Raw genomic sequence first — 20,220 nt, 5'->3', positions numbered from 1 at the left:
CAAAATTGGATTTATTACTGACTATTATATATTAAGGCCCGTGTTTCTGATCTCCCCCACAAGTGAAAATATCTTCTCTACATCTACCCTATCAAACCCTTTCATAATCTTAAAGACCTCTATCAGGTCACTTCTCAGTCTTCTCTTTTCTAGAGAAAAGAGCCCCAGCCTGTTCACTCTTTCCTGATAGGTATAACCTCTCAGTTCTGGTATCATTCTAGTAAATCTTTTTTGCACTGTCCCCAGTGCCTCTATATCCTTTTTATAATATGAAGACCAGAACTGTTCACAGTACTCCAAGTGTGGTCTAACTAAAGTCCTATACAAGTTTAACATAACTTCTCTGTTTTTCAATTCTATCCCTTTAGAAACGAAGCCCAGTGCTTTGTTTGCATTTTTATGGCCTTATTAACCTGCATCACTTCTTTAGTGATTTGTGTATCTGTACCCCAGATCCCTCTGCTCCTCTACCCCATTTAGATTCTTATTTTCTAAGGAGTATGTGGCCTCCTTATTCTTCCTACCAAAATATACCGCCTCACATTTATCTATATTGAAATTCGTTTGTCAATTTCACGCCCATTCTGCAAGTTTATTAATGTCTTCCTATATTTTATCGCAATCCTCCAGGGTATTAAATATATATCCCCCAATTTGGTGTTGTCCGCAAATTTTGAAATTGTACTTCCGATTCCCTAGTTGAAATCGTTAATGTAAATGGTGAACTACAGTGGCCCCAGCACCGATCCTTGTGGAACACCACTTCCCACTTTTTGCCAGTCTGAGTAACTACCTTTAACCCTTACTCTCTGTTTTCTGTTTTGTAGCCAGCTTGCTATCCATTCTGCCAGTCCGCTGGCATTATTCCCTTTTCTAATGAATTTTTATATATATGTAATAGTGCCTCTGCTATCTCTTCCCTAACTTCTTTTAATGTGCATGGATGCAATCCATCCAGACCAGGGGTTTTATCCTCTCTAAGTTTGATTAGTTTATCAATTATCTCCCCCTTTCTATCTTAAATGTATTTATATCTTTTTTGATCTCTTCTTCTAATGTTGTGCCCATCATGTAAGTCTCCCTGGTAAATACTGAGACAAAGTAATTATTTATTATGTCTGCCATTTCTTTGTCATTACCTCTGAGTTTATCGTGTGTATCCCTTCGTGGCCCTATTCCTATCCTGATTTTTCTTTTGTTATTTATGTGTCTGTAGAATACTTTACTGTTTCTTTTTATATTCCTTGATAATTTTGTAGTTTCTCTTTACCTTCCTAATTGTCTTTTTGACTTCTTTCCTAACCTTTTCCTATTCCCTTTTATCATCCTGTCTTTTGTTGTCTATGTACTTAGTGTATGCCTTTTTCTTTAGTTTCAATTTTGCCCGTATTTCTTCATCCCTGTTGTTTCATTACTGGCTAGCTTGTTCTTGCTTTTTAGTAGGATATATTTCTCCTGGACTCTATTGGTCACCGTTTTAAATGTTTTCCACTGCTGTTTTATTTCTTTGTTTGCCAGTAAATTTTTCAGAAAAAGTTAGTGGAGGAGGCCTTGGAGTTTTTGCAGAGAGGTGCCTGTGCAATTTCTCTCAAAGCATTTCTGTGCACAGGTCTTCGGAGTAGCATTTTAGCCAGGGAAAAACAGTGTTTTTCAAGCAGGTCAGACAGAGGCTGCCTCTAGGAACATGGTAACATCGGAACAGGAGTAGGCCATTTAGTCCCTCGAGCCTGTTCTGCCATTCAGTGAGATCATGGCTGATCTGTGACCTAACTCCAAATACCCGCCTCAGCCCCATATCCCTTAATACCTTTGGTTAACAAAAATCTATCAATCTCAGATTTAAAATTAACAATCAACTGCTGTTTGCAGAAGAGAATTCTAAACTTCTACCACCCTTTGCGTGTAGAAGTGTTTCCTAACTTCACTCCTGAAAGTCCTGGCTCTAATTTTTAGGCTATGTCCCCTAGTCCTAGACACCCCAACCAGCGGAAATAGTTTCTCTCTATCTACCAAACAGTTCTCCTTAATATCTTGAAAACTTCGATCAAATCACCTCTTAATCTTCTAAATTCCAGGTAATATAACCCTACTTTGTGTAATCTCTCCTCGTAACTTAACCGTTGGAGTTTAGGTATCATTCTAGTAAATCTACTCCCCGAGGCCAATATATCCTTCCTAAGGTGTGCTGCCCAGAATTAGACACAGTACTCCAGTTGTGGCCTAATCAGTGCTTTGTATAGCTGTAGGGTGTGGGAATTGTTTTGCATAACTGTTTTTATATTGTGTTCCACTGATGGCCTTATAGCTTCTTAGAGAAAAGTAGCTGTTCCAGACGTTACACCTTTCGATGCATTTTTCTCAAGGTCCACCACTGTTAGTTTCCAACCCCAGTTCAGTACTATTTCCTGATGGAGGCCCATGAACCCACAATTAGCTCCAAATGACCCTGGGCTGAAATATTGTATGGGGTCAAGAGGACACCTCCATAATGGGGGGATGTCTCATTCCACGAGAGAGACCTCCCCAATCATGTTCATGTCTGCACCAGGTATTTGAGGTAGGGGCCAAACCACTTAATTCAAATACAAGCATCCGTGGGTTTTGCTTAGAATATATATTTGATTGGTGGCTCTATTTGTGCAGATTTAAATTCCCTAAGTCAGTAGCAGCTCTCTGCAGCACCGGGGGATGACATCACCGAGCCAGAGGCTTCTCTGTGACAGCCAGTGATGTCATGAAGCGGGGGGGTGGGGAGGGGAAGGCGTTGATGCGGTGGGAAATTTAAAGCTCCCGGGAGATCCATGCAGCATTCTGGGAGACTCCCGGGCAACCTGAGTTTGCAGGGTCATTGGAGGGGCACCTCATGAGCACGGGGCAGGCGGGCACTAGAGCCACTTCGAGTGCATCTCTAGACCTGCCCGCCCAATGCTGCTGGAAACTCCTGCCTTGTTCCCCTCGAGGAGGAAGGCAGGATTTTACCCAGGCCTCCCCCCTACCCTGGCAATCGAGCTACTGGCCCCTTGAGCAAGGATTTTAAATCTTCGGGGGGCCCAGCTGCTTGCCTGGAGATTGCGTAAGTCTCCTGCTAGATTAACAGCAGTGGACCAGTGGAATCCCTGCGGAATTTCAGGCCCTCTGGTTTTATAAACTAGACTTCTGGGGGCTAGTTTTAACTCCAAAGAACGGGTGGGTTGGGGGCGGGTGGGCGGTTAAAATAGCAGCTTTTTGAAGTGTGACTGCAACCTGGCTCCAACGCGCCCACTTCAGGGTTTAACCAAGGCACGTTTGGATGAGCGCACATCCGAAACCTGGAAGTCCCATCCCCACTTAATGCCGAGGGGCGTATTGTTAAAGGAGCAATGTACCTCATTGAAATAGTTGAGGTACTTAATTTTTTGTTGATTCTAAATATGTAACGAATTGTACTTTACCTGCATGGGTTTCCCATGGCTTCTCAATCTCACCAGTGAAAAGGAGACGAGAAGGGCCGGATCCATGAGCATAAAGACCTAAGCAAGTTCTCCAGCCATGTGACGCTGAATATCCAGCCTTTGTGTCTGAACAAACTGTAAAGGAAACCACAGGAGCAATCAACTGTAAAGGGAGCCAAAAGTCATTTGTGTTCCAGCAGATTCCAAGCAGTAACCTCTTCATGGAATTGTAGAGATGTCAGCTGTGAATACACTATTGGACCAATTACAATGGACCCTATAGAAATAATGTATAATGAATCCCTGAAATGTGATCATCTCAGAGCTCAGAAAATCCAAAGACTCCAAATGCCTGTCATCCATTTCATGCTGAAGAAAATGCAAGAGAGTGTGGAGGTGTATTGGGCCTAGGACCTTGCCTTGCAATTCCGCTGCTGCCTCTCATCATCGCATTGTCTCAGAGGTGACAGAAACTTCAGTATTAGAATTTTTGGCATGCTGAATCCATGGGAAGAATCATAAACTGAATGACACAGTACGGAGGAAATGCCAAGCAATGGAAAACCCACTTCTACATTACACAAAACATTAGAAGCTGAAACTGTTGGTGGAACCATGCTGAAGATAAATGTCAGAACAGAAGTAGGTAAAAGATTTGCAACTTATGCAAAATATAAACAGGCATTGTCATTATGTAACCATAAACTGTGAGACTAAAAATTCACTTTGCAGACATCGATGATGATTGATTGTTTCAGCCTTGCCTTATCCTTACAAGATTAGGCCTGTTTGTTTACATTTTTAATTAAATGATATTTTGTTAACAGGAGGCTTGATGTTGCATGGAGTATTTTTTGTTGTGATAATTGTTAACTCTGTATTCAATGGATACATCTTTTTTTATTTCTCTATTTCATTTATACATGATTTTAATATAAAGGAAACTAGTTAGTGATTGTTCTGTACTCAGATTGTTTACGGTGCTAAGATATTGTCAACTAGTTGCTGAAATCCCAATAGAAATGGATATGGAAATGCAAAATCACCTTTTCAACAGGCTTTTAAATTCAAGAAGAAATGATATAACTACCGAAACAACCAATGTTTTAATTGAAATGCTCATTTACTCAAATTAGTAATTTATTGTTTTATCATTTCCAAATACCATAGGCTGGGAATATTGTAGCAAGAATTATTCTTAGTTAACCTTAAGAAGTGTACTTTGTAAATTTCCAAATATGCATGTTTTGTATGATACACCCAGCGATGCTGAATATTATAACGAGGAATATTTGAATAGGCGTAGATCATTCGCATTACTCTGAATAAAGAGAAACATTTTTTTTAAAAACCCTACCTGCCGCAATTGAACCCCCGCAATCGGCCAATCTCCTCGCGATCAGCCGACCCCCCCCCCACCCACAATGGGAGAACCCCCTGATGGGAGACACCACCAATGGCCAAGAACCATCCACGATGGTAGACCCCCCCACCCCCCCGCCCCGGATGGGAGATCCCCCGATGGCCGAGAATCCCACCGATGAAAGAATCCCCCGATGGGATGCTGTCCTCCACAGCATCAGACCCCCACTCCCACCCCCGATGTCCTCCACGGCCCACAATCTCTTCTCCCCTCCCTCCTCTCTGATTCCTGGCTGTTTTCCCTCCCGACAGGCAGGCAATCTGTCAATCTGGCTGGCTGTCGCGCGGGAAACCCGGAAGCAAAAATAAATACTTTCAATTGAGTTGCGCTTGCAGATTCCGACACACTCAACCCACTTCGGGGCTTCCCACGCGAATATCTACCCACCCGCTGAGTTCCCGGCTTCAGGTCAAAATCATGCCCCTGGTGTCTGGTGTTTACATTTTAGTGCAGCAGCTAATTTGCACACAGCAAGGTCCATAAACAGCAATGAAATAGATGACCAGATCATCCGTTTTTAGGTGTTGGTTGAAGGATAAATGTTGGTCAGACAGCAGGAGAACTCCCTTGCTCTTCTTCAAATAATGTCATGGGGTCGTTTAAGTCTACCTGAGAGGTGGTTTAACGTCTCATCCCAAAGATGTCACATCTAACAGTACAGCAGTCGCTCAGTACTGCACTGAAATGGCAGCCTGTGTGTTTTAAGTCTCTGGAGTGAGGCTTGAACCCATTACCTTTAGGAAGGATGTGGATTATTTTTTATTTTAAATATTGCATGCAATGATGTAACGCGAATGTTAGGTGACTCGGGCACACGTGCGATCAGTATTTGTCCGCTAGGAAAGCAAGGCTGCATCTAATAAAACAGTGGTTACACAAGAGCGCCCGGATATCTGGTCATATAGCGGCGGAAACACGATCGAGACCCATGTATGGGTAGAGATTGGGGGTGGGGGAATCAGTGGAGGTTGGAGATGAAATATTGATGGGACTGAAAGGAGGAGCTGAGAGAGGGTCTGGATGGATAAAAGGCATTGACAAGAGTCCTGGGGTTACGGTGTGTCAGACTTTCCGATAGAAGGGGCTGTGCTGTTACAGTCAGTGGACGGACCCACGCGGCTTGTACCTTCTGCCTACTCATTCCCGACAGCCGAGCACACATGGGCTTCGGGGCTCAGAACACCAGTGAAGGGCTGATGTCGTCGGCGGAGAAAATAAGACTGGAGCCGGAGGTCGAGCGGTACAAGGGAGGCGAGCTCCCGGCTAAAGAGCTCCACTGCTCACCCTCGACCCACCGGCGAGGCAGGGCGACATGGAGCCGCTGGTTGGAGTTCACACTGGCCTGTGTCGGGTATGCGGTGGGGCTGGGGAACGTCTGGAGGTTCCCGTACCTGTGTTACAGGAGCGGGGGAGGTAAGCGAGATGAAGCCGGTGGCAGAGCCCCGCAATTTGCGTACAGCGCCTTTTTTTAAAAAAAAACAACACCGGGAAACCCAGGGGTGTTTCACTGAGATGAAAGGACATTGAGCAGGAGGAGAAGGCCAAAAGCATAGTGGGAACACCCAGGGTTTGAGTTGGGTTTCAAAGGAGGGGAGAGATCCGCGGCGTAGGGCTGAATTATCTGCTGGCTGATAAGAGGACTGGAGGAGAGGGGGAGCCCAGAGTTACAGGACTGAACGACATGTCTCACAGTTGAGGATAAAGCCATGGGCGGGGGTGGGGGGGGGGGAGATTGGGAAATAAGAGGTTTGAATTAATGTATTGGGAGGGGAAACATGGAGTAAAAGGAAGACAACTGGTGGGAGAGTGGGACTTGATGTGGGGCAACTTGTTTAACTGAGTTCAGGAACGATGGAATGAACTGTGAATTACAACAATGTTGTTTTGGGGACTTTCTTCTTCAGGCCATAGACCTCCTGTAATGTTGGGAGATGGTCAGTGCAGGTCAGCAGTGGGGGGAAATCAGAATCGAAATGGTTAACCTGAAGCAGGTGCTGGTAACAGCAGATCTTTGTCTCTGCCACTTGGCCTTAGGGTTGCCAACCCTCCTGGATTGTCCTGGAGTCTCCAGAAATTCAAGATTAATCTCCCAGACACTGCTGTGAGCAGCCGGGGAGGATTTTCCGATAATCTGCCCACTGCGTTCCAAGAGTGGTCAGTTAAACAAGTGTATGGACTGTTTTGAAATTGGCCAGAGTCAGTCTCTGAAGATGTTTTTCATTTCTTTTCCTTCCCCTCCACTCTGCAAATTAGTTGTGCTTCTGGGCACAGCCAAGGCAAGGGTTTCATTAAGGTGAAAATTAAGCCCTTATTGAAATTCCCACCGATCATCGGTGCCCGATAATTCCACCCACTCGCAGGTAGGATTCCGCGCATTCACAAAACAAATTCCAGTCGCTGCGCGGAGCTGCTTTGCAGAGAGGGACTGTTCTTTGCCACTCCATCACCCATGGACTGGAGATTGCGAGCTCGGTTATTGGACTCTCATTGAATGACACTGTGTCCGGAGCAGTATTAGGTGTTGTGCTCATTCCCTTCGCCCCCACCACCCCTCCAAAATCACAGCGGATTATAAAGTATATCTCCAGCTATGCCCTTGGTTGGTCATTTCCATTAAGGCAGGAATAAAAAAAAATCAAATCACTCCTGTTTTTGACCCGTTCTGAACAGGTAACTACCCAGAAATGACTGATCTCATCGGCTGTGGGGCATCATATGATGCAACCTCCGCCCAGAGTTGACAAGCCTACATGGCCTCCAGTGGTATATCAACTCTGCCTAAAAGAGTTTAGTGTGGTTTCAAAAGCATCTGTCTGTCTGAGTCATGTTGTTGCCTCTGATATAGCAATTACCAATGAAGGGGTCTCTAAGACAAATGGGATGGTAAAAGGGCTGGATTCCACAATTCTGAGAGCCCAGATGCAGTAGAACTGCTCTTGACCATGTTTGACTTGAAATTAACAACTTTATCCATCTTGGGCAGATGTCCCATCTACTCATTATTCTATACATGTTGAATACATGTACCATTTAATTAGAAAAGTCACCTAAGTACAAGCCCACTCTGTGAAGCACAGTGTCAAAATGTGAGGACAACACCAAATTGGGGGCCGTAGTTAATACAAATGAAGAATGCGTCAAAATGCAAGAAGACATTAATAAACTTGGAAAATGGGTGTGTAATTGGCAAATGCATTTCAATATGTGTGAGGTGTGCATTTTGGTAGGAAGAATAAGGAGGCCACATACTGCTTGGATAATAAGAGTCTAAATGGAGTAGAGGAGCAAAAGGATCTAGGGGTACAGATACACATCATTAAAAGTAGCGACGCAGGTTAATAAGGCCATAAAAAAGGAAAACCAAGCACTGGGGTTCATTTCTGGAGGGATAGAATTGAAAAGCAGAGAAATTGTGTTAAACTTGTATAGAACCTTGGTTACACCACACTTGGAGTACTGTGAACAGTTCTGGTCTCCATATTATTAAAAAGGAGGCATTGGAGAAAATGCAAAAAAGATTTACTAGGATAGTACCAGAACTGAGGTTATACCTATCAGGAAATATTAAATAGGCTGAGGCTCTTTTCTCTAGAAAAGAGAAGGCTGAGGGGTGACCTGATAGAGATCTTTAAGATAATAGGATAGACGGAGAGAAAATGTTTCCACTTGTGGGGGGAGTCCAAAACTAGGGGTCATAAATACAAGGTGGTCACTAATAAATCCAATAGGGAATTCAGGAGAAACTTCTTTACCCAGAGAGTGGTAAGAATGTGGAACGTGCTACCACAAGAAGTAGTTGAGGCAAAGAACATCGATGCATATAAGGGGATGCGTGAAAAGCACTTGAGGGAGAAAGGAATAGAAGGGTATGCTGATCGGATTAGATGAAGAGGGGTGGGAGGAGGCTCGTGTGGAGCATAAACGCTGGCATAGACCAGTTGGGCTGACTGGCCTGTTTCTATGCTGTAGACTTGATGCAACTCAATGATACATACATAAGTGCATGGCCAAAGAAAATCCCAGCATGTGGATAATGGCCATAGCAACATTAAGCTGCTTTGAAAAATGTTGGCAACAGAAAATTTGATTGTAAACATCAGGCTAAATAGGAGTTATTTTAGTCCAGTCTTATGTTATTTCACTTTCTCATTTTGTGAACTGTTGCTCTGCCTAAAAAAAACGAATGATCCGATACAATAGAACACTCTTTGTGAAAAATATGGGCAACTGAAAGAAGAAAGACTTGCATTTATATAGTGTCTTTCATGACCTCAGAACGACCCAAAGTGCTATACAACCAGTGAAGTGCTGGATGGAAAGCTAGGGGATGCTTTTTATCATGAAGCGTTTCTTTTTTCCTTCAACAGAATACTTTTCAGAAATAAAAAGTTAGTTGGCTTTTAGCAGCAGTGTAATGGTGTGGTGTGATAGCCCAGTGAAGATGTTCACCAGATACTGTGTGTGTGGCTTATATGAAGGACCCCAAGGCCAAAGTAAAAAAAATGATAAGAAAGGAGACCTTTATGAATTAAGTCTATCATTATTGAGCAAGGGAATGAATTCCCTTGAAAATTTGCTTCTAAATTGTATTCCTATATTGTAAGGCAATGCACAAATTAGCCAAGTGTTTAGCTTCAGTTGGATTTTTAAAATTTATTTAGCTTTTCATTTGGATTTGGTCTCATGTATTCTGATGTAGTCAACATGATTTTTTAAAATCTGATTTAAGTTAGACTTCCCCAATCCACATAATGGGCTCGATTTTAGCGTCGGGTTTCCTGTGCGTTATCGGCGGGGCGGGCTCCAAAATGTCAATTTCCACGTGCGGGAGCGGATCGCGCTGAGATCCCGGCCACTTCCGGGTGCCGCGCTGACGTGCGGGGCTGCGTGCGCAGACCCCGCTGGTGGGAATCCCGCAGGCACTTAAAGCCAGCGGGGTTCCACTTGAGTGTACTTACCTTGCTTGTTGAGGTCATTAAGTGAGCTGAATCAGCTGTCAAATCAGGAAGTGTGGGATTTTAGCTTCAACGCAGAGTGTTTCACACACTGGGGGAAACAGTCTCCCTTCAACCGGTCGTGTTCCAGCCAGCAGCCTGTGGCAGCTGCCAAGGTGCACTCCACAGCGGGTGGGAGAGCCCTCACCCACGCAGGAGGCCACCGCGTCACATAGGGCAACCCCTGCCCTCCACCACCCCCCGCCAAGCCAGAGGACAGACCGACGTGAAACCGCAGCCCCAGTGCAAGGAACCACCTATCTACCCTGCACAACCCCTCAGACCAACACCTGCCAGATGGGTGGTGCGTTGACATCCTCGGAGGACGAACAGCATGACCAGCCCCAGCAGCCTCGCAGTCCACGCCGTCCGCCTCGGAGACGTGGAGCCCCCCAACACGGTGCTGTGGCACACCCACCTGCACAGCAGGAGGGAGGGCAACCACAGAGAGAGATGCGTCGCAGGAGGCACTACCCTCCGCACAGGGTGTACAGACCGAGGCTCAGCTTCATGGACCTCTCCGAGGAGCAGTGCATACGTCGGCTCAGAGTCAATCGCCAGGTAGTCGCCGACATCTGCAGCCTCCTTAACGACGAGCTGCTCCCTGATGGACCAAGCAGCATCTTCTTACCTGTCGCCGTCAAAGTCACCACTGCCCTCAACTTCTTCGCATCCGTATCCTTCCAGGGTGCCACCGGGGACATCACCGGGGTCTGTCAGTCGTCTGCACACAAGTACATAAGGCAGGTCACCGATGGGTTGTTCCGCAGGGCCTCGCACTACATCAACTTCGCCATGGACGAGCACAGCCAGATGGAGAGGGCGGTTGGATTCCATGCCATGGCTGGCTTCCCACGGGTACAGGGTGTAATCGACTGCACCCACATCGCAATACGGGCACCTCCGCATGAGCCAGGGCTGTTCATCAACAGGAAGGGGTATCACTCCATGAACGCCCAGCTCATCTGTGACCACCGCCAGAGATTCCTACACGTGTGCGCCAGATACCCCGGCAGCTGCCACGATGCCTTCATCCTCAGGGACTCCACCGTCCCGCCCATCCTCCACGCACCCAACGCCGGCAATGGCTGGCTCCTCGGCGACAAGGGGTATCCCCTACACACGTGGCTCATGACGCCTCTGAGGAACCCCATCACCGAGCCGGAGCGTCGGTACAATGACAGCCACACTGCTACCAGGTCTACAATTGAGCAGACCATAGGGCTGCTCAAGATGCGCTTCAGGTGCCTTGATCGTTCTGGGGGAGCGCTCCAATACACACCATTCAGAGTGGCACGAATCATAGTTGTCTGCTGTGCCCTGCATAACATGGCCCAACAGAGAGGGGTGCCGCTGGAGGAGGCCCCATCCACACCCGCCACCCATATTGAGGACGGCGAGGACGAGGAGGAGGAGGACGAGGAGGAGGAGGACGCGCCAGAGGATGGTGGATGACCCATGCGCCGAACCACGACTCACCGGGATGCTCGCCGGGCCAGGGAGGCACTCATACGTCAACGGTTCTCCTAGAGTCAGACAGTGCGAGGCGCTCGCATCTCCTCACCTGCACATGCGAGGGGCCATACCAGCCCCCTCCACTGAAGAGTGTTGCCAGTACCCACGCACCCACAGCAGTGTGCCCAATGGGCGGCAGCAGGTGTTCGCCGTCATGATGGGCTGCACGGAACGCACCTATTGCACAGGCCGCGGAAGAATGGACGAGAGGTGGCAGGAGTGGTGAGAACGAGTGTTTAATATGTACAATGTGAAATACTATAAACAAAACGTGTACAAATTAACAGACACCCTGGTGCATTCCCTTTGTGCTTATAACGCCTTTGGATTTCTTTTGCGGGTACCCCTACGTGGTGCTACCCCTGTGGCTCCAGCAGAGGTAGTGGCAGGTTGCTCCTGTTCTCGCCCTGACCGGGTAGATGCTTTGGGCGGACGGCCCCTGGGTTTCGGTGCCCGTGAGGGCACCTCCACAGACTGCTCCTCCTGCACCGGGGCAGGGGCAGACTCGGCCACCTGGAGAGGAGGCACCATTGCGGGTACTGGTTGAGAGGGGGGCAACGGGTGGGACGTGGGGGCGCCTTGAGAAGCGTCCCCGCTTCCATGTCCCCGGTCACCACCATCCCTCTCGTGGCCTCGGCCCACATCACCCCTTCCACCCTGCTGGACGGCAGTTTGGATGGCATGTGTGAGGCCTTGCAAGGCCACCCCTAGTGTGTCCGTCAGCCTGTTTATGGCGGCGGAATGTTGCTCACCCTGAATCCGTACAGCCGTTGTCAGGGCCTGCACGGACTCGATGTGGAGCTGTGCGTGACGCTCGAGGGAGGCCAGCCTGTCCTCCACCGCAGACGCTCCCGCACCTACCCGTGACACTATGTCGCCGGTACCCTCCTGTGCCTGCGCCACCAATGCCCGCATGCAGGAGTTGGACTCCTCCATCGCCTGCGCAATTGTGGACAATGCGCGCGGCACCTCTCCCAGTACCTCGGCAATTAGCTGGTGCCCCTCGACGGCTCTCCTTTTCACTGGTGGCCCCCTGGGTTCAGCATCTGGGTCCGGCTGAGCAGAGCCTGGAGATGAGTGCTCCCACCGACGCCGACCCTCCGCGGCTGCCCCTGCCACCAGGGTCTGCTCATGCTCACTCGTGCGCGGTGAATCACCAAGTGCTACCCCAAATAGTTGGCGAGGGGGACCCACCGAGGTGCGTGTCTCTGCGCTGGTGGATGGTTGGCTCCGATGTGACGATGCACCCTCAGAGACCACCATGTCCTCTGAGGAATCGCCCTCCTCAATCGCAGCGCTCGCAGACGGCCCTGCAAGAGAACAGAGGGCACTATGAGGCATGTGCACCAACGTCACGGTGCGCCTGATGCCAGGTGATGATACGGTCACTCGCGATCATGGGTGTTGAGTGTCAGCTTTCCCTTACCGGCCGTTTCTGCAGCGACAGACTCGCCATCTGCGACAGACAGGCAATGTGGCGTGCGGGCGAGGTCGAGCGCCTCCACCTCTGCATCTGTCAGGTCGACCACGTGCGGCGGGCCACCTCCGGTGCGTGCCCTTTCCCTGTTGTTCTTGCTTCTCTTCTCCTGTCAAGGCAAAACACAGATGCGTGAGTGGGTGCGTATTGCATAGTGAGACGCATCGAGCATCGGTGTGGGTGGGTTGAGCGTGGGGCAGATGGATGGGAGGATGCGTGTGCCACATGCCCATCCCATTGCATGGGGATTGGGGTGTGTGGTAGTGTTCGGGTGGGGACAGGGACGGTGGGTACTTGCGGGCACGGCGAGGATGGTGAGTGAGTGGCTGTGAGGATTGCTGCGGGAGCGCTGTGGTGGCTCTGCAGGAGGGGTTGTGATCTGTTTGGCGTGATGGTGGGGACAGGTTGTGGGAGGGTGCGTTGGTGTACTCACCTTGCCGGACCTAGTGAGGTCATTGAACCGCTTGCGGCACTGCTCCCATGTCCTGGGGGTGTTGGCCCTGCTGCTGACCTCCGCCGCCACCTCTGCCCATGCCTTCCTGGTGGCGGCGGCAGGGCACTTGCGTCCGTCCGCAGGGAACAGCGTGTCCCTCCTCCTCCTCACGCCCTCCAGCATCAGCTGCAGCGTGAGGTCCGAAAAACGTGGCGCAGCCTTTCCCCTGGGTTGAGCCATCATGTCTTGCCTACTGATTGCAGCAGGAGGGGCTTTGGGAGACTGCCCCTTTAAGTGGAGCTCCTACATCGCGTCGACGGTAGTGCGCATGCGCAGCCCGCCGCCACGCAGCTGGGGAGCGGAGAACCCGGAAGCAGGGCTTAATCAGTTCAATTATCCCGCGATCGCGCGGGGGGCGCACGCAATTAGCCGTCCGCGTTTTCCACGCTCCCGGAGGACCACCCGCTGGGAACCCGCAGGCCTGCTAAAATCGAGCCCAATAAGTTTGAGGCTCCTTTTATAATTCTGCCTTAGAGGAATATTATCCGAACTTGGACTGTGTAATGTATTGGTACAGTAAATGGGTGTTGGCTCACCGCTTTACCTACCTGCTTAAATTTGATAATGGTAGAGGAAAAAGCAAGATAAGTTAACTCAACTCACTTGAAGACATGCTCAAGCTCAGATAAAGTTCCTTTTGTTCTTGCCAAATTTTATTTTTTTAAGATATGAGCACATGTATTGGAATTTTGACATTTCATAGGAGGGGAAGTGGGAACAGTTGGGGAAAAGTCAATGTATTGTGTGTTTAACCATCCTGTTCACTTAAGAACAATTTACTGAGATGTAAATATTTTGAGTTTCAGGGCAGGAATCCATACATGCAAAAATTGATCTTGTAAACAAAAGTCTGATGGCGTCTACATTGGAAGCATACTAAGGATTGAACATTACATGTCCATTTGGTCTCTCGAGAATTTGGCTTCGCCCTTATCTGATTTGCAGTTAATGTCCCAGTTTCAGAATGTTATCCAGTTTAAAATGTACGTGTGCTGGCTCAGCCTTACTCAGTACAACCCTTAATCAGATAGAGACATGGAAATTTCAAGCCGAGTAAATCCCTCATCTTTTCTGTTTCTTCCCGCATTACTATCAGCTGTATTTGAGTTATGTCTGTGGAGACAAGCTGGTTCGTAATCCTTTGTGAAATTTAACAGTAGAGTGTAAGGTATTTTTGTGTCCAATTTGTTTCCCTGCCTCCATGAACCCTTGAGGTCATGAGAAACCTGTTCCCAGGCTCCTGCGTTGAGTTGGCTGTGATTTTGTTTTTCTTCACCGCAGCATTTCGAGATCAGCAGCTTAGTGGCGTTGGGATCAAATCTGTGTTCTCCACTGCAGTAGGGTGCTCTTTAATGCTTTACTATCCCACCCCTGCTGTAGAGGTGCAGTACAGAATGTGTCATAACTCAGCTAGTCTTAATAGCTGTCACTCGTCAGTTAATATGATCAACAAAATGAGTTCGCTGATGCATCTGGTTACTGACTTGTGGGTAGTCTGGGAAATTGATTGGGATGCGGGAGGTAAAGTCAGGCTTGTAAAGTCTGTTCAACCGTTGTCTGTATTAAAAGTGGCAGCCTTGGCAGAGATTCTGCTCCAAGTACTAAAGAATGCACAGTGCTATCGGCATGATCACCTAAAGCGTAATGGTGAGTGCTTGGAAATTTTTGTACCACATCTAATGGAACCTTGGAATGCATTCAGTACAGTTACTTCGATTTTATCCTTCCAAACTTGGCTTGTGTCCAGACAGTGCATATTGAGCTGAATAACACTAGGCTGAAGGAGTAGCATTTCAGGTCATCACTGGTCATAGTGGTGGTGAGAACTACTTGAGGTGGTGAATTCTGAGCACCAAGCAAGAAGTATATTGACACAACGTTAAAACATATGATGTGTCTATGGCTAACATCGTACCCTCTAGTGGACAGACAATGCAGGGCAGTGGGAGGTGTAAATGTAAATGGAATCAGTTCCATCATACTGCCTGGAATATGTAACTTGATCCAGTCATGCTGGAGGCCGACAGTGAAAACTTCAAGCTCTGCTCGACAACATTAAAACATAAGAAATAGGAGCAGGACTAGGCAATATGGTCCCTCGAGCCTGCTCCGCCATTCAGTAAGATCATGACTGATCTTCTACCTCAACTCCTCTTTCTCACCCGATCCCCATATCCCTTGATTCCCTAAGTGACCAAAAATCTATCGATCTCAGTCTTGAATATAGTCAACAACTGAGCATCCACAGCTCTCTGGGGTAGAGATTTCCAAAGATTCACAACCCTCTGAGTGAAGAAATTTTTTGTCGTCTTGGCCCTAAATGGCCAACCCCTTATCTTTAGACTATGACCCCTAGTTCTAGACTCTCCAGCCAGGGAAAACGGCCTCTCAGCATCTACCCTCTCATGCCCTTTAAGAATTTGATATGTTTCAATGAGATCATCTCTCATTCTTCTAAACTCCAAAGAATACAGGCCCATTCTACTCAATCTCCCCTCATAGGACAACCCTCTCATCCCAGGAATCAATCTAGTGAACCTTCGTTGCACCCCCTCTAAGGCAAGTATATCCTTCCTTAGGTAAGGAGACCAAAACTGTACCCAGTACTCCAGGTGTGATCTTACCAGAGCCCTATATAATTGCAGCAAGACCTCCTTACTCTTGTACTCCAATCCCCTTGCAATAAAGGCTAACATACAATTTGCTTTCCTAATTGCTTGCAGTACCTGCATGTTAACTTTCTGTGATTCATGTACAAGAACACCCAAATCCCTCTGACTAACTACATTTCTTGGTCTCCCTCCTTTCAAAAAAAATATTGTGCTTTTCTATTCTTCCTACCAAAGTGGATAATTTTACTTTTGCCCACATTATACTCCATCTGCCACCTTCCCATCCACTCACTTGTCCCTGTTCCACGCCCCCTGTCTATATCCCTTTGCAGCTCTTTGCGTCCTCCTCACAGCTTACTTTCCCTCCTGGCTTTGTATTGTCAGCAAAATTGGATACATTATACTCGGTCCCCTCATCTAAGTCATTGATATATATTGTAAATAGCTGAGGCCCCAGCACTGATCTTTGTGGTACCCCATTAGTTAAAACCTGCCAACCCGTTTATTCCTGCTCTCTCTTTTCTGTCTGTCAACCAATCCTCAATCCATGCTAATATATTACCCCCAAACCCATGAGCCCTAATCTTGCATAACAACCTCTTGTGTGGCACCTTATCGAATGCCTTTTGAAAATCCAACTATATTACATCTACTGGTTCCCCCTCAGCTACCCTGCTGGCTACACCCTCAAAAAACTCTAATAGATTTGTCAACCATGTTGACTCTGCCTAATGATATGATTTTCTAAGTGCCCTGTTACCACTTCCTTAATAATAGATTCTAGCATTTTCCCTACACACAGCACTAACATTCCCTGCTGTTTAGTTGTATACAGCGCTAACACACCAACTGTTCAGATTTACTCCCCAAACTGGGCTGAGTGGGTGTTAGAATTAACAAGTAGAAACGTGAGCAATAAACTGCTAGGAATTCCTGATCACTGTCCCAAGATCTCTAGCTGAAAAAGAATATGAGCAGACAGCTGTGGTGCCGAAACACACACCATCATATGCCACTGAGGCAAAGAGACAGGATAATTGGGCAGGTTGATATCAAACACATCATTGATCTGTCAACCTGAATGAATGGATTCATCCTGGGAGTGGTGTCCTACAGATTAGCAGCTCCATAACCACAGCTTCTTGAGTGTTGCTCCGAATTTTTTTTTCAAAAAATATACTTTATTCATAAAATTTGCAGCAGTTCATGCAATACAGTTCTCATATCACATTCCAAACATACACAATATAGATTATGCAATTTGCAGGTTACATCAAGTACAGTTCAATGAAACACATTGGACAGAATTACAGTTCATGACACTCTAGGGTGCCTCATTGCATCACAATCAATACAGGTGATTCATTACAGATTCATTGCAGATTTATTGCGGGTACATTACATCAATTTTGAATTTTACATTCTGCCCGAGGGGGTTTTTCCCTGATTGCAGCCCCTCGGTATATAATGGCGGGAAGGCTCTAAACGGTTGCCTTTCCCCACAGAGCCTTTGCGGCGGCCGCACCCAGCCTCAGTGCGTCCCTCAGCACGTAGTCCTGGACCTTGGAATGTGCCAGTCTGCAACACTCGGTCGAGGACAGCTCCTTGTACTGGAAGACCAGCAAGTTTCAGGCAGACCAAAGGGAGTCTTTCACCGAGTTGATGGTCTTCCAGCAGCAGCTGATGTCCGTCTCAGTGTGCGTCCCCGGGAACAGCCCGTAGAGCACCGAATCCTGTGTTACGGAACTGCTCAGGACGAACCTGGACAGATACCACTGCATCTCTCTCCAGACCTTCTTTGCAAAGGCACATTCCAGAAGGAGATGGGTGACGGTCTCGTCTCCACCGCAGCCTCCTCTGGGACAGCGCGCGGTGGCGCTGAGAGTCCGGGAGTACATGAAGGATCTGACGGGAAGGGCCCTTCTCACCACCAGCCAAGCTAGGTCTTGGTGCTTGTTTGAAAGCTCTGGCGATGAGGTGTTCTGCCAAATGACATTGACAGTCTGCTCGGGGAACCAACCGACAAGATCCACCATCTCCTTTTCCCTCAGGGTCTCGAGGACGTTACGTGCGGACCACTTACTGATCGCCTTGTGGTCAAAGGTGTTTTTCTGCACAAACTTTTCCATGAAGGACAGGTGGGGCGGAACGGTCCAACTGGACGGAGCGTTCCGTGGCAGCGTGGCCAGGCCGATTCTTCTCAGCACGTAGTGACACTTTGTGTTTGTGTACCGAGGGTCTATGCACAGCTTGATGCAGCCGCACACAAAGGTGACCATCAGGATGAGGGCCACGTTGGGCACGCCTTTCCCCCCTTTCTCTGGAGATTTGTACATCGTGACCCTGCGGACACGGTCCATTTTTGATCTCCAGACAAAGCGGAAGATGGCTCGGGTGACTGTCGCGGTGCAGGAGCGAGGTATGGGCCAGACCTACGCCACGTACAGCAACACCGAGAGCACCTCGCACCTGATGACCAGGCTCTTGCCCACGATCGAGAGGGATCGTCGATCCCACAGTCCCAGTTTCTGCTTAACCTTGGAAATACACTCCTCCCAGTTTTTGGTGCACGCCCTGGCCCCCCCGAACCAGATCCCCAGCACCTTCGGGCAATCCGACCTGACGGTGAAGGGGACAAAGGATCGGTCGGTCCAGTTCCCAAAGAACATGGCCTCGCTCTTGCTACGATTTACCCTGGCCCTCGAGGCCAGTTCGAAACTGGTCGCAGATGCTCATCAATCTGCGGACCGAGAGCTGATCCGAGCAAAAGACGGCGACGTCATCCATGTACAGGGAGGCCTTGACCTGAGTACCTCCGCTGCCTGGGATCATCACCCCTCTTATGCCCGCATCCCTCCTGATGGACTCGGCAAAGGGTTCGATGCAACACACGAACAAGACGGAGGAGAGAGGACAGCCCTGCCTGACTCCAAATTTGATCGGAAAGCTTTCTGATTCCCACCCGTTGTTTGAAATTGCGCTACTGATATTTGTGTAGAGCAGTTGGATCCAATTGCGGATTCCCTCCCCAAACCCCATTTTGGAGAGCACGTCCATCATGTACGTGTGGGATATTCTGTCAAAGGCCTTCTCCTGGTCCAGGCTGATCAGGCAGGTGTTCACCCCCCTGTCCTGTACGTAGGCAATCGTATCCCTGAGTAGCGCCAGGCTATCAGAGATCTTCCTGCCGGGTACGGCGCAGGTCTGATCGGGGTGGATCACCACCTCCAGGGCTGACTTGACCCGATTGGCGATGACCTTGGACAGAATTTTGTAGTCCACGTTAAGTAGTGAGATGGGTCGCCAATTTTTGATTTCTTCCCTCTTCCCCCTTCCGCTTGTAGATGAGGGTGATGATGCCTTTCCTCATGGAGTCTGACTTGCTGCCTGCCAGGAGCATACCCCCGTACACTTCTGGTGCTCCGAATTCACCACTTAAAGTAGCTCCCATCATTACTACCACCAGTGGTGTGGCTGTTAACTTTTCTTGTGCTTTTACAATCTATTTTTAATTCAAAGTTGTTTAATTGAAATTATCTGATCATTTAACTTTTTTAGCACTAAATTCCCACTTCTATTATTTACATTGCTTCAATTCAAATTATTGAATAATTTCTTTAGTGCAAAAAAAAAATCAGGAGTTGAATGTATTTTACATGGTGTTAAATTTCACCAATAATTTGGCAATCTTAATGCCAGTTAAGGATTACTACTTTTAAGCCCTGATTTGTTGTCTACTCTTCCAGGACTTTGCTGCCTGGTGCAAAGGGAATACTTTTCAAGTAATTGTTACTGTCCCAGAATCAAACTTTGCATCGTGTACAAGCATAAATTCAAGAAACATTTATGCCCTACTTTTAAAATTTGACTTTCCTGGAACAAAATCAGAATCTGTTTCTGCCATTTATTTGTTATACAAGATGTTGAGTTAGTTGGTTTGGAAACCATTGTTGTTTGAAGTTGGGATTTTGATATTGACTGGAGGAATTAGTTTATGCTGTTCAGCTTAGTTATGCAGAATGGATCCACACTTGATCTCAGCATTTTAAAATAGCCAGCAGAGAGCATAGAGTTTTCACAGTGTGGCTCCTGAGAGGCATGACTTAGCCAGTTCCCAATCCTTTGCTGTTGAGTGTGTAGCTGTGTACTCGAGGTGTCTTTACATGATCAGGACTGACTTTTTAAAAATTATTATATTTAAACAAATCTTTAATCTGCAAAAACTATAACCTGAAACGAAACAAAACAAAACACTACTGGAAAACCACTCTGCGT

The 20,220-nt window shown here is 47.7% G+C and overlaps 1 protein-coding gene across 1 annotated transcript in view; it reads left to right on the top strand.

Moving 5' to 3' along the window:
* Nucleotides 1-5,774: 5,774 nt before the first annotated feature.
* The window catches only part of LOC137342216 (sodium- and chloride-dependent GABA transporter ine-like), a 77,180-nt gene continuing 62,734 nt past the window's right edge, over nt 5,775-20,220 (top strand). The window contains exon 1 of the mRNA XM_068006002.1: nt 5,775-6,267. Within this exon, the coding sequence (XP_067862103.1) occupies nt 6,015-6,267 (253 nt within the window). The 5' untranslated portion in view covers nt 5,775-6,014. The remainder of the gene's footprint in view (nt 6,268-20,220) is intronic.

This window comes from Heptranchias perlo, chromosome 25 (genome assembly GCF_035084215.1).
Source record: "Heptranchias perlo isolate sHepPer1 chromosome 25, sHepPer1.hap1, whole genome shotgun sequence".
Taxonomy (NCBI): Eukaryota; Metazoa; Chordata; class Chondrichthyes; order Hexanchiformes; family Hexanchidae; genus Heptranchias; species Heptranchias perlo.
This window is presented reverse-complemented; position numbering and strand designations above follow the sequence as displayed.